Consider the following 14581-nt stretch of genomic DNA (forward strand, 5'->3'; position numbering starts at 1 on the left):
TAACAAGAAGAACAGGAACAAACCAATAACCCCATCTGCCCACCCCAAGGTGAATCTTACTTCAACACTAATTATTATAATTAATAATAATACCCCACCCATCTGGCTGGGTTTTCCCAGCCACTCTGGGTGACTTCCAACAAAATATTAAAAATACAATAAAACATCAGACATTAAAAACTTCCCTAAACAGGGCTGCCTTCAGATGTCTTGTAAAATTATGGGACAGCATCTTCCACTACATCTGAGAGCAACCAGCTACCTTTGGGGAAAGCAATAACCCTGTCCTCACTGCCATTAGGAGATGGAAAGCTTTCCACAATACATTGTTTGGTTTAATCCAAAGAAAGGGCACTTGTGGACTCCCAACTCCTAACCAGAATGGCCAAGGTCACAGATGATGGGAGCTAGAAGTCCAACTATTTCTGGAGAGCCACAGTTTCTCCCACCACCACCACCACCAACCTGGGTGTGATCAATAATATTATCAAAGGGATCCAACCTTGAAAAGCTAATGTTTAGGACTCCTGTGATTCAAAATGGGAAGGAGAGGTCTACCACCAACACATTCAAGTAGGAAAATGGGAATCTTCCACTGACTCAGGAAATGCTAGCCTGACTCCTCCCTGGGTCATGTTGTGGGAAACCCCCAAGATATCTGCTGACCAACACAGTGGATGGTGTTCCTCTTCCCACTTGGGACACAATGAGCAAATATACACGAGGTGGAATTCCCAATTGTGTTTACATATTTTAGTACAGTACTAGAATTTTATTATTCCAGAGTTGCCCCGAATTATTAAAAGCTATTGATTGAAGGATATATCTTTGGAGCACTCTCGACTTCAGACACAAAAAACTTCTTCCAAACTCACAGCTGATGAAAAATAATTTCAAGTCCTAGGCCTCCATTTTTAAAAGCTATTATCAGATCCTGCAGACCTTTCCAATTCCTAGATGACAGCATCAAGAGCTTAAGAACCCAAGCAACAAAGCAGCTGGAATTTTTCCAGCCCTATCTTCAAGTGACCGTTAAATGGACCTTTGTTTCTTATTCCAAAATAAGACCACCTCATGTTTTCTAAGGCTGAGGTGTCAATGCTAAATGGAAGCAAAACCCAAGGAGGGGGAACCTTATCTACCAGATCCTCATCAAGAAGCCTCAACGAAGGATTAACTCTAAGAGAACTTCACTACCACACAGGCTTTCTCATCTTTGACAATACACAGATTGTACCATGGGAAGAAGAACCCTTGTGCTTCGAATCTTGCAGCACTGCTGTCCCTTTAACCCAAACTTCACCAATCTGGTGTCCTCCGGATGTTTTGGACTACAACTCCCATCAGCCCCAACCAGAATGGTCAATGTCAGGGATGATGGGAGGTGTAGTTCAAAAACACCTGCAGCCCCAAAAAATGTTTCAGTCTAAATAGAGAAACAGATATTTTTGTTCTAACCTTTCTCCTTTTTTTCTATTTACAATACTGCCACTTATTTGAATTTCAAGGAGGGGGAAAAAAAGCAAAATCTTCTTTTAGATTTTGAAAACAAGTCCGCAACCTGTACGCTTTTCTACCACAGTCAATTCCATGAATGCCATCAATTAAGCTAAACATCCTTCACTTGAATTTCTCTGCCATTAATTCTGTGCACCAAAATAGTATTCTGATAATCTCCATCTACCCTAGACACACACTTGACTAGTCTTCTGTTCAGTTCCTTTCCCACAAGGTTTAGTTCTCACCCTTTATCTCTCTTAATTTAAAAAAAAGCACCCCATAAAATAGGTTCTGCCTATTTTTCATCTAAAACGACCGTATTTTATAATTAAATAAGAGGGTAGGTAAAAGAGCTCAGGAAATAATCACAAATTACCAAAACCTGATAGATGGATTATATTCAACACTTATACAAAATTTATAATTGTCCGAACTGTTTTATGTATATGATTTTGTTGCAATCCGCAAAACAACCACATAAGGTACAGTATATCATTATTATAATCACCATGTTTCAGATGAGGAAATGGAATCTGCTGAGGCTATGTGGCTTGAATAGAAGTAATTTCAGGAGTTCCAACACCAACGGTAGATTTGAATTTTATAGTTCAGACACTTAATTATTATGCTACATGCTAAACCACCACATACTGCAACCTCTCACATGCTTTTTCGGCTTGCGTAGAGATTTAATTTCTACTGGTGGTTTCAATTCTTCCTTTACCAATCCCCTTCTCCCTCTCTGATCTCACAGCACAGGGGCTGATAGGAACACTGATGGAAGTTCCAGTCCAAAATATCTGGTGGTCCCCGTGCCGGAGAAGGCTCCTCTAAGCCAACCAGTCTGCAAGATACATCATGCAAAAGATGACTTCAGCATCCTACCTCTTCTGAATTCTCCGTGCCTCCATCTTTGCCACTGCCACTGCTGCCACCACCACCACCACCGCTGCTGCTGCTGCCGCTGCTGCTACTGGCTTTCGTAGTGCTTTTAGTAGACTTTGGAGGCTCCTAAGGAGGAAAAAGAACAGGAAAAAAGCACATTCAGATGCACTCTTTTACCAACAGCTTAACAAAGTTCATGGATCCTGCAAGCCAAGCATCATGAAACCCCGACAGAAAAAGAGGACGCCATCCCATAAATAGGCTCCTATACCATGCTCTCCATGTCAGTGCCCAAGAGACACAAACTTCCTGGCGCAAGAGAAAAGTCTGTGTATGGAAACACACTGATCATCATCCAAGTGCTTCTGCTAGAACGATCAATTCTCTTCCCTTTAAAAAGGGCACCTGACTCTCTGGAAGTCCCACCCACTGGTGGGGGGCAGCTGCCTGTTTTGCAGCCTGTTGCTCTCTCTGCCTTAGCCAGAGCAGCCGAGTCTCTGCTCCTGCCATCCTCCATGGGAAAGGGCTTATCTGCCAACAGCAAGCAAATGCTAGTAAACTGCTATTTAGAAAGCAGTTTGCAATGCAGGCAGAGAACAAAGACTGGAGGACAAACTGAAAAGAGGTTCTCAAGCTGCGGGGAGGGAGCTCCATTCAACTGGTGTGTGGACAGTCAACAAAACCTGTATTCGGCCTATTTTTTTCCACCCTAACACAGACAGAAGCCGTACTGACCAAGGTAGAATTCAATGGGGCGCTCTCTCAGGCAAGTGTGTACAGGCTAGAATCTAAACGAACTTCGTCACAGGTAAGGAAAATACATTTACCAGTTGTATTAAAACATATTTTGCAAGGGAATTTGACCTGCGCCAATGTATATGTGATGGGATGCTGCGGAAAATGATGCTTTAGTGTGCCTGTGCAGCATAGTGGTTAAGAGTACTGGACAAGGACTAGGCCAGGGTTCAAATCCTCACTCAGCTATGAAGCTTGCTGGGTGACTTTGAGCCAGCCATTCACTCTCAGACTAGTCTATGGTGCAGGGTTGCTTTGAGGATAAAATGGGGAGCAGAACGGGATTGTTTGAGGAAAAGTGGGATAGAAATAATAACAAATAGTATCCATGCTGCAGAACCACTTTTGTTTTTTGCTGTGAAACGCATGTGTTTGATAACCATATTGTGAAGATAGATAGATTAAACTTTATTCGCATTAGCCAATGGCCATAGCAACAGTGAAACATTACAGTATACTCAGAAAAGTAAACTTGATATAAGAGCACAATTTAAAGTCCTGAATCAGCCGTCAGTTAGTGGCCCTTATTCCGATTGTCCCTGCTATGAACCTAGCAACCTTTGCTGTTATCTGTTATAACCATACAGTGGTACCTCAGGTTAAGTACTTAATTCGTTCCGGAGGTCCGTACTTAACCTAAAGCTGTTCTTAACCTGAAGCACTACTTTAGCGAATGGGGCCTCCCACTGCCGCCGCCGGAGCACGGTTTCTGTTCTCATCCTGAAGCAAAGTTCTTAACCTGAAGCACTATTTCTGGGTTAGCGGAGTCTGTAACCTGAAGCTTATGTAACCTGAAGCATATATAACCCGAGGTACCACTGTATTGTGAAGAGATTCTGTGTTGTGCCTTTAGGTCCATGTCCACTGCTCAAATAAAACGTGGGAGAGATCATCAGGAGATTTGGGCTGAGTGTTCATCAGTATGTGGATTATACCTCTCATTTAAATCGGAACCAGGGACTACCTCTGACGGTGACTTGGAAACTACAATTAATCCCAAATGCAGTTGCTAGACTGGTGACTGGGAGCAGCCACCAGGGTCATAGAACACTGGTCCTAAAAGATCTACACTGACTCCCAGTATGCCCTAACAGCTTCAGCCCTGTATACCTAAAAGAGTGTCTCTACCCCCGTTATTCGGCTCGGACACTGAAGTCCAGCTCCAAGGGCATTCTGGCCCTTCCCTCATTGCGAGAAGTGATGTTACAAGGAACCAGGCAGAGGGCCTTCTCGGTTCCGCCTTGTGGAACGCCCTCTCGTCAGATGTCAAACAGATAAACAACTACATGACTTTTCGTGGACATCTGAAGGCAGCCCTGTTTCAAGAAGCTTTTAATGCTTGATGTGAGGTGCCCCCCCCCCCCGTATATTGCTGGAAGCCGCCCAGAGTGGCCAGGGTAACCCAGTCAGATGGGTGGGGTACAGTGTTAGAAACTAAGATATGACGCTAGGAGCTAAATAGCACCTTAAATCTAGGTTATGGGCACAACAGCGTAATGTCTAGGCACACTTTTAACAAGAATACAAAGCTGAAAATGAATGAACTGCAGCTAAAACATTATGTTCATTTTTCGCAGGGTCCAGTCCTTCCCCTGCCCACCCCCCTAATATTCTTAAGAGGGTCTCTTCTCCAGTCTTCGGAGAGTAGCTGGAAGTGGGGGGGCAGAAAAAAGGTCCTCCTTTCCTTCCACTCTGCAGTTTTAATATGAAATTTTAGGCACAGTGCTGCACCCAGAGATCAGAAAAGGCTCGTGCTAATGAAATTCCCTGTCACAAAATGAGCCTAGGACAATGGGAGTTTCAAACACTGGTGGGGTGTAAGAAAATTATTATTATTTACATGTTCCTGCTTCATGAAGGTGAACATTAGTACACAGGAACAGGTCTTGTTCTAAGTTCAAAGCCATCTAAAGCCTGGCAGCTGTTTTCCAGGGTTTAGATAGAAGTCTTTCTTGGCCCTACTAAGAGCTTCTGGAAATTGAACATGCAGCCTTCCCTATGCATTGCATGTCCACTTCCACTAGCAAGAATGTTGCACTCGTGAACCTTTAGCTCAGCATGCCAACATGCCCCACTTTGCATACTTCCTCTCTGCAACTGATCCACACATTTGTGCCACATGTTGTATGTCGCACAGAGGCGCCACACCTACATTGCATGTTACATGAATTTGCACATTACTTCTGGGGTGCTAAGTCTTTCAGACTCTGCTCCGAATCCTAGACTCTGCAGGTTTGTTTGTGTTCTGCATACTTCTGCAGTGTACAGCAGTTCACAGGAGTTCTGTCTTCTATCCCCTTAAAGTTATGCACAAATGCCTGGCCAATGTCTGCACAGGATTCTCTGTGCACTCCCACTTAGCACCCAGGGCCCCACCAGGTGCTTACACTACCTATACAGCCTCCTCTGCATTTGCACATAGCGCACACCTGAACTCTGTGCCCTGCACAAAATAACACAATCAAACCTTTTTTTCAAGATTCTTCCTCTTTACATGCACACACATCCTTCCGAAATATCATTATCAGCAGTGCCTTTCTACATGGGCTTTGAATTTGCCCCACTTCCACTCCTGCCGCTTGCCTAAATCTGCATTTGCCCCAGTGCCACTTAGGTGTGGTTGCGATGCACTGCGAAAGGCAACAATGACTGTGTACTCTTTTCCATAACTTTGTGCTTGAAACGCAAGGGTCCGATTTAAAGGGAGCAATCTGTCCTTAGGCCTCCCCCTGCTGCATGGCAAGACAAGTGTGAGGCCTATTGTGCTTGTCTGACCTCCGAAGGCAACACCAACACACACGCGCGCATCGCGCACACGCCTGCACAGGGAGCCCCCGAACCGGAAGCGATGGACGCGAAGGAAGCATACAAAGAAGCGCAGCGCATCCTCCGCTATCGGTGCGCGCACACTGCATTCTAGGACGCCCAGGCCCAGATCCGTGTTGGGTTCCCCCCCCCCGCGCCTCCGGAACTGCCACGGAGACCGTCACTACTAGATTCCCTCTTTCTCCGCAAGCAAGCAAGCAAGCACTCAACCCAACCCAACCCCCTCCCCCCCCCGTCCGTGCCATGCAACGGCGCTTGCCTATGCACCATGCTGCGATCGCCTCTTCTCCTCCCTCCCTCGCCTTACTCTCGGCCCCTGCATTTCTCCTTCCACCCCGTCTAGGATGCAACGGCCTCTTGCCCGTCAGCACCCTTGTGTTACGCCGCCGACACCCTCCTCAGCCCGCCTCTCCCCAGGTGCAAGGCTCCTGCACGAGTGCGGACATTTTCTCCCCCGTGTGGGTGCTTGCCTGCCTGCGCGTGTGCGCGCCTAACTCAGGGGGCCCGTGCTCAGAGGCAGTTAACAACAAACGGGCTGTGCATTGTCTGACCAGGGCGTCTTTTCCGGCAATTAGATTTAAAAGACATATGTATTTGTGTGTTTTGTGTGTATGCTTAACCCACGGATAACAACAAATATGCTGTGCATTGTCTGGCCCGTGCGTCCTCCCTCCACCCTAAATATATATGCATTAGATGTAGATACAGAAATAAAGGTACATATGTGCTTGTGTATGCTTAACCCAGGGGGCCCGTGTTACTAGAGTGTAGTAACAAATATGCTGTGCGTTGCCCGGTCAGTGCCTTTCCTATATATATGTGAATCAGATATTGATATAAAGATGTGTGTGTGTGCGCGGGCGCTTGCTTAACCCAAGAGGCCCGTGCTCAGGGGTAATAACAAATATGTGGTGCATTGTCTGGCCAGTGCGCCCTTTCCTACATAGGATATACATACGTGTGTGTGTGTGTTGCAAACCTAGACCTGCAGGTGTGTGTGCACTGATTTGCTCGTGAGTGTGTGTGTGTTGCACAGGCACACGGATCCTGCGTCGAAGCCCCGGGCTGCTGCAAGTGCAGCTGCTTCCTGCCCGCGTCCTCGGCCCCCTCGGCGCGCGGGGCGGCTCCACTCCCGGCGGAGGCCCCGAGCTCGGATGCCGCCAGGCCCCGGGAAAGGCTTTGGCGCCCGGGCGCTCCCGCCCACCCCACCGCCCCGGCCCTGGGGCGGGGTGGCGCCAGAGAGAGATGGGGGGTGGGCCGGCCCCGGGGCGCCGCCGCCCCCCGCTCGCTCACCTTCTCTTTCTTCAGCTTGTAGGGCATCCCGGACTTCGAAAGCGCTCGCTCGGCCTCTCCCGCCGCCGCCGGCCCGGCCTCCTCTCGTCGCCCTCCCTCGGTTTCTCCTCGCCGCCGCCGCCTCCTCCTCCCTCCTCTGCGCTGGGTTGGGTGAGCCCCCGATTGGACCTGCTCGGCTCAACCTGCCTGGCAACCGCTTCGCTGCTTTCGCTTCATTGGCCGCCGGCGGCCGCGCCGATTTTTGCCATTGGAGGGCCGGTTTGAAGGGCAGCTGGGGGAGGGCGGGAGGAGGCCGCTGCCGGTTTTGCAAAAAGGCGCCGCCGCGGTTGTAGGGGAAGCGGGTGGGATTGGAGGAGGAGGGCGAGGGGGCTGCTCTGCCGCCGGCTGCTCGGGGTGAGGGCGGGGGGCTGCCGGATTATGGATATAGGTCACCATGGCTGCTTCGAATAAGTTGGAAGGGGTGTGGGTGCCGCGACTGGGCGCCCTTTTGTGAAATAAGGGACCGACTGGGGTAGTGCAGCGTGCAGGCCTCTTTCTTTCTCTCTGTGTGTCTCTTTTCTGTGTCATTGTCAAGGAGAAACGCCGATGGAGAAGGCAACCCCACGAAGTGAAAGGTTGCCGTGAATGAAGCTGCTCCCAAAGAATGGCAACTGCATTGCAGTTATAATTCTTTGCACATGCACACACACACACACTTAAAAAGTGCCAGCCATTATTAATGTTTCGGTCGCTGATCCTTCAAGTACGAGGTTCTGCTATTATATGAAGCGGCAAAAAATTAAAAAATAATAATTCAACAATAGGAGGAACCGTAAAACAGATTTTAAAATAATAATAATAACAATTGAAGGCTGTTCTAGGAAAATGGGGGTTATACAGCCCAACTCCTAATCAAGATCCACAATCGGTCAGAGAAAATAAAATTGAGAGAGGACCGGAACAATAATTCAGGACCTATTTAAAATTTCAGAACCACGTGAGAGAGTTTAAGTGCTGCTTAACATTCCTGTTGAAACTGATGGGGCTTAAGTTAGCTTAGGTTTGGCTGCTTTGTGCCCAACTTTGTCAGGAAAGAATGAAAGTGAAAACAAAAAGGCTGAAATCCTAAACACAACGGACTAGAAGTGAGTTGGGGACAGTATTTAGCTCTGAGCTCCTTGGAGAAAAGAGAATATAAACTGTAACAATCAAGAATACTTAAGATCCAGAATCCACTATCCTAATGCAGTTAAAGACATTTCCAGTGGATCCAGATAGGAATGCAAACGTGGGTGCCCCAACAAAGCAAGGCTGCAATCCAATTGCCGCTTAACCTGGGAGTAAGTCCCACTGAAAACAATGTGACTTGCTTCTGAGGGGAGACAGAAAGACTTGCACTGTATTGTCTGATCAATATCTAGGACAGGGCAATAAAAAAATATTCATCTAAAAAGATTTGAACCATTTTTCAGGAAAATATTCTGAAATATGTAGTGACAACATAACAAACTTTAAAACTCCCAGTAACCTTAAAATAATATGTACAAACTGCAGCAAGTTGCCCAGTACAATAATAAAACATAATATAATCAGAAGAAAACAGCACCACTATTTTAGCAGCTCAGTTAAAAGCAGCAATGAACAAGTGTGTCTTCAAGCGAGGCCTGCTTAAAAACCTGTAGAGCGTTGGCACAGCTTTGCTACAAAAAATGGCTTATGGGCCTGGAGCTTTTTTTGGGGGGGGGATATTATCCAAGGAGGAACATGGTAAGAGTTTTATAAAATGATGGAGAAAGTGAATAAACTTATTCCTCCTTCCCTGTGAAAATAGAGTAAAATGTGCAGCCTAAGTGCAAGCTGCACTGAATTCAGTGGGGTATGGTAACATCTTAAAATGTGCATAGGATTACAGCTTTGGTTGCTAATTTCAGGAATTTTAAAAATGACTTATTTGCACAATGCTTAATTAATTGAGGGAATTAATTGCCGACAGATGTGATGATATACACTAGCATAGATGGCTTTATTTAGAATTAGATGAATCAATGTTCATAAGTTTATCAATGGCTACTAGTCACGAGAGGTGCATAGAAGTTTCCTAGAAGCAACCTAAGGAGCAATTACATCATACCCAACTTAAGAGCTTCGCAGGGATGCTTGAATGGGTCCTGTCAAAATGCCTTTAGATGGGCCTCAAACCAGGACTCTTCAGCATACTTACCAGGAAGAAAATATGGCATTTACTTTTCTATAAATATGCTTAAAAATGGATGTAGGTCTGACCCAGCAAAGCAACTATTCTATGGAGCACAAGTTACATTCAGGTGGTCCACAGAAATATTGTGGAAGAGTTTAGGGTATCTGCACTTGATTTATTTGTTCCTGATAGTGGAAATTTAGGCCATTTTGACACAGGCTAGATTTATCAAATAGGGCACCAAAGCCCTGGTTTAGGATCTGTGATTTTTATAACAGTACCAATTTCCCCCATGAAATCTACCAGTTAAAGGCAACCTTCTCAGTGGCCCAGCCTGGGGCTGTGATTTTCACAATATAGTAATAGTATTGACAATAATGTTAGTGCTGAAGGGGGGGGGGAGTTTGGTAAGTGGTCAGCCGAGACCCCCCAGCAATTTTGAATTATCTGTGTAGGAAAGGGGTTTAAGAACTGCTGGCTTAGTTCCCAAGCTCTCAAACTGAACGGAGGGAGGACATAAAGCTTTTATTGTACTTCATACCAATCTGCTAGCCGGATTTCAACCAAACAAAATGACAATTCTCGATAAGGTGTTTTTAAACAAAAAACCCCACAAAAAACCCTAAATGTTTAGATTATTTTTGAAGAGATACATAAACAAGCAGAGCAATATAAAACAAACATCAGCAATCATACTGCAGTAAGGATACAAAATAAACACTGGGTGATCATCAGCAAACTCTTATATCAGAACTAAAATGAAGAGATCAGGAGATCATTATCAGGACTTTCAATAAAGAAAATGTGTTTCTCATTTTTTGCTTTAGTTTTTTTGTTCTCTAACCCAAAGACCAACGGTGCCTTGGAACTGGATCAAGCCAGATAGATTTCTGGGAATCAGTTGGAAGGTTTAGACCACTTCGTTAGACCACATAGGTTATAAATGGGTACCATGTACCATCAAACAGGCCCTTTTTATTTCATTCCCCTTAGCTGTCTGTCTGTTGCATTCAGCCAGTTTTTCTCCTACTGCCAGATTCCAGGCCTTTGCCATCAATTGATAATAAGGTATGATAACGCAAATGTATCACAATCTCTAAGCACGCAGCCCTTAATAAATAAATAAATAAGGATTGAAGGTCTTGTAAATGGCTTTCTGCGTTGTTTCAGGGAATGTGGACATGCATGTGAGACTAGGGTCCATCAGAATAAGTTGCTTATCTATTCAAGGAAACAGAATACAAACAGAAACCTATGGGCAAGACTGGCCATGGTAAAGCAGTTGCCAGAACTGACAATCTGTACCTCCTGTCTGGCTCTTTTCCCAGCAGTTGTGAACTCCATTGGGGAGCTGCTCTCTGTGCTCTGAACTCTTCGTGCCCTTGAAGACAAAGGAGGAGGGAATTAAAGTACAGTAGGACCAGCAGGCTCCTGTCCGTGGCTGGGGAAACCCAGCCAGAAGGGTGGGGTATAAATAAAAACATCATCATTATTATTTGTTGTTATTAATCTGTTGCAGCCTCAGTCCTCATCTGCAGCTGCCTGTCCTACACCTGCAGTGCTGTCTGACTCTTCTTCCTCTCTCTCACTCAAGCCGGTTGCTTGTTCAGCATCCAACCATTCTGCCCTACCTGTCATCCTCTGACCTGTCTTAGTGCTCCACAACCACTACCTTGGTTCCGAGCCTTCCCCTGCTGAAGAAGAAGAAGAAGAAGAAGAAGAAGAAGAAGAAGAAGAGTTTGGATTTGATATCCCGCTTTATCACTACCCAAAGGAGTCTCAAAGCGGCTAACATTCTCCTTTCCCTTCCTCCCCCACAACAAACACTCTGTAAGGTGAGTGAGACTGAGAGACTTCAAAGAAGTGTGACTGGCCCAAGGTCACCCAGCAGCTGCATGTGGAGGAGCGGGGAATCGAACCCGGTTCACCAGATTACAAGCCTACCGCTCTTAACCACTACACCACACTGGCTCCCAGTGATGAGGCTTCTCTGGTTCTCCCAACACCCCTAGAGCCCATTTTGGGGGATGCAGGGGGAAGAGAGGAGGAAAAGCCCTATTGCGCAAGTGGAAGTCCTGCATGGCTTCCATTGACTAGGGAATCCCACCCTTTGGTTCTAGTAGATATTTATTATTATTTTTTAAATATTTATTGAGATTTTACACTAAACATAGATTTTAAAAATTAAAAATAATGAAACCAACAATTACACACACAAAATACAAAAAAAACAGATAGTTGAAAAAATAAAAAAGGAAAAAAAATATTTTAGAAAAGAAATAATCCATTTTTCAATATCTTTAAGTTCATTTGCTTATTTCCTTGACCTCCTCACACCTCCCCTTTTTGTATTCCCGTTTTGTCGAGTTGCAGCTCGGCATCCAAAGAAAAATCAGTCTCACACCATGATAGGTTCCGAAATATGGCTGCTCTAGGGCTAATGCAGCACAGCTTTTATTGTGTGAAATAGAAAGATACAAAAAATACAAGTCAAGCAATTTGTTCTAGCCAGCAGATAAAGACCTTGGTACTAGACCATGCGAGCGATCAGGCCATACTACGTTAGCCAATCATATGGGACAGCACGAGCTGTTCACGCGCTATTCATGCTCCAAGGATGCTTCTAGCTATGAGATCACCCTGTAACAATAAGAACTTTGCTCATGCTCTCATGTACAAGCAATCATTTCCCCACATGTCCCCTTTTCTTGTTTATATTATTAGAGGAAAAGAGGGACCATTAGTCCAAATCGTACACTTCATTGCCTAAGCGTCTGCACTTTGCAACATAAATTCCTCTTGTAACCCCTGTGGTGGGCCGTGGTCGGTACCACCATGCAGTGCATTGGGAAATCAAAGAGGGTATGCATTGAATGCAACAACACACCATAATAAAACCAACAATACATGCAATTACAATCAATAATATTTTTCTTAACCATACTCCATTGGGTAACCAAGAAGACAACCACTCCCATGGATCAAAACTTTCAGGTGGATTCAAAGGATTATGGGCTATCATTTGTTCCATATGATCAATAGTAGCAGAGATATTGGTCGATTGATCAGTTATATACATGCAGCAATGAGAATGAATTAAGGCACAAATTCCACCTTTAGAAGCAAGGATCACATCTAAAGCATAATGATGTTGAAGAACTACATTTCTTATTTCTGATATTTCTTTGTTAATCATTTTTAAAGCCAAAATGGTGGAATTAAACAAATTTTCTGTCCAATTTGCCAATTTATGCAAATCACGGTAATTCATGGCTGCACCTAAAGAAGGCAGAAGGGACCTAGAAATGGCTGTCCCTGTATATTGAGAAATAGGTGATTGTACTTCCCTTCTGTTACGCAAACGGACCGCTGGGAGCTTATCTATTTTATACACCAAGGGTACCACTATGCCTAACGTGCAGGTACCAGAAAAGGCAGAGGGGATTTCTTTGTAGGCATGTGTGCCACAAAATAACCATAAGTCAGATTGAAGCAAACATGTAGTTCTGCTGCTCTTTCTCATCCAGTCGAACCAAACATAAAAGTCTCTACACGCAGCTTGTTGTTCATAGGTCATGTAGGTTGTGACATTATTAATTAAGACCTTTGGCCTACCACTCATGGTTGTAACATTAAGAAAACAAGAAGATCCATTAATGTATTCATATGTCCAATTACAATATGGATAATGACCTAAAAATTTTTTGCTATTGTGATTAAAATGAAAACAATACGGAGCTAATTCTACAAGCGATAGAGATACAGGAGGTAAACTTATGCGATTGTCTTTCATATTATTGCTAATCTTATATGAAGCATTTATAGGAATACCATGTAATAAAATGCCAGATCTTTTTGATTGAGGGATATGCATACACATCCAACAATCAGAAAGGTTAAGCATAGAAGCAAAATGATTAATGTCTCTAACGTAAGTATTGTTAGTCCAAATCTGATGATAAAGTTCAGGCCTCCTGGCCTTCTGCAAAAGAGCAGCACGACGAAAGCGGCGTTTTACAAAGTTCCCGGAGAGGCTCCACCCGTGTGAAGTGGAATTGTGGGGCCACTCAGGACGATGCCATATTGGTTGCTTGGGGGGGCAATAAGGGTGAGAATGGTAAATTATTCCAATAGCTGTTTCCGAGCAACCTGCGTGATATTTCGTGGCTCGATTATTGGCATGTAAAAACCACAATCCAGGAGAAGCCACACAGCCATTTCTGCAGATACAGGAGCCCATTTGCTGTAAATAGGCCTCATGTACTGCTCCGTGCACTGCTGAGCCAAAAATCCAAGCCCAACGAAACGTGGTGACACAGATGGGATGGTCGCTATTGGGAGGCAGCAAAACTGTAATGATGTTTGGTGGTTGAAGTGGCTTCCCAGGGAAAAGGGGGGCCAATGCAGTAGGGATGAAGATGGCCTTTCAGCATGCCAGGAAACACTGGAACAGCTGTGGAAGAGCCTCTTCCATTGCAGAGGTGACTGTGATCTTGTCTGCTGGATCCTTATGTCCTTTAAGGGCAGAAAATAGTGGAGACAAAGTGGAGGTGGGCAGGTCCAAATAACTCTTTATCCAATTCAGCTGTCCAAGGATTTGTTGTAAATCTACCAGTCTAAGATGACCAGGAAGCTGTAGGTGAGGCATAACTGGAATGGCTGCAGATGCTGTCAGCTTGTGTCCCAGGTACGTAATAGGTAAAGTCCGCTGGATTTTTTCTTTAGCCACTGTCAATCCTGCTTGCATCAGAGTATGGATTAGGTCCTCTAGAAGAGCGTCAGGGATGTGTGATGATGAAATTAAAATATCATCCATGTAATGACAACATATGACCGCTAGGTGGCGCTCACGGAATGGTTGAAGCGCCTTATCCACAAAATACTGGCATAAGGTCGGAGAATTTTTCATACCTTGTGGGAGAACCGTCCATTGAAAGCGCTGGGTTGGCTTGGAGTTGTTCAGGACCGGCAAAGTGAATGCAAAACGCTGTCTGTCTTGTGGTGCCAAAGGGATAGAGAAAAAACAGTCCTTGAGATCGATGACTGCAAGCTGATGGTCTTGTGGCAACATGTTGGGATTTAGAATGCCAGGTTGCAAGGTCCCCA

The 14581-nt window shown here is 45.0% G+C and overlaps 1 protein-coding gene across 3 annotated transcripts in view; it reads right to left on the reverse strand.

Moving 5' to 3' along the window:
• The window catches only part of PPP2R5D (protein phosphatase 2 regulatory subunit B'delta), a 52934-nt gene extending 45488 nt beyond the window's left edge, over positions 1-7446 (reverse strand). For all 3 annotated transcript variants that reach the window (XR_014523551.1, XM_083494443.1, XM_083494442.1), the window contains exons 1-2: positions 7300-7446; positions 2386-2511 (exon numbers count right to left, since the gene is read on the reverse strand). Coding sequence is in view for 2 of the 3 variants with exons in the window: in XM_083494443.1 (XP_083350569.1) it covers positions 2386-2511; positions 7300-7326 (153 nt within the window). In the remaining variant the exon portion in view is untranslated. The remainder of the gene's footprint in view (positions 1-2385; positions 2512-7299) is intronic.
• Between the last annotated feature and the right edge of the window lie 7135 nt (positions 7447-14581).

Source organism: Podarcis liolepis (assembly GCF_965112155.1).
Source record: "Podarcis liolepis genome assembly, chromosome: 3".
NCBI lineage: Eukaryota > Metazoa > Chordata > Lepidosauria > Squamata > Lacertidae > Podarcis > Podarcis liolepis.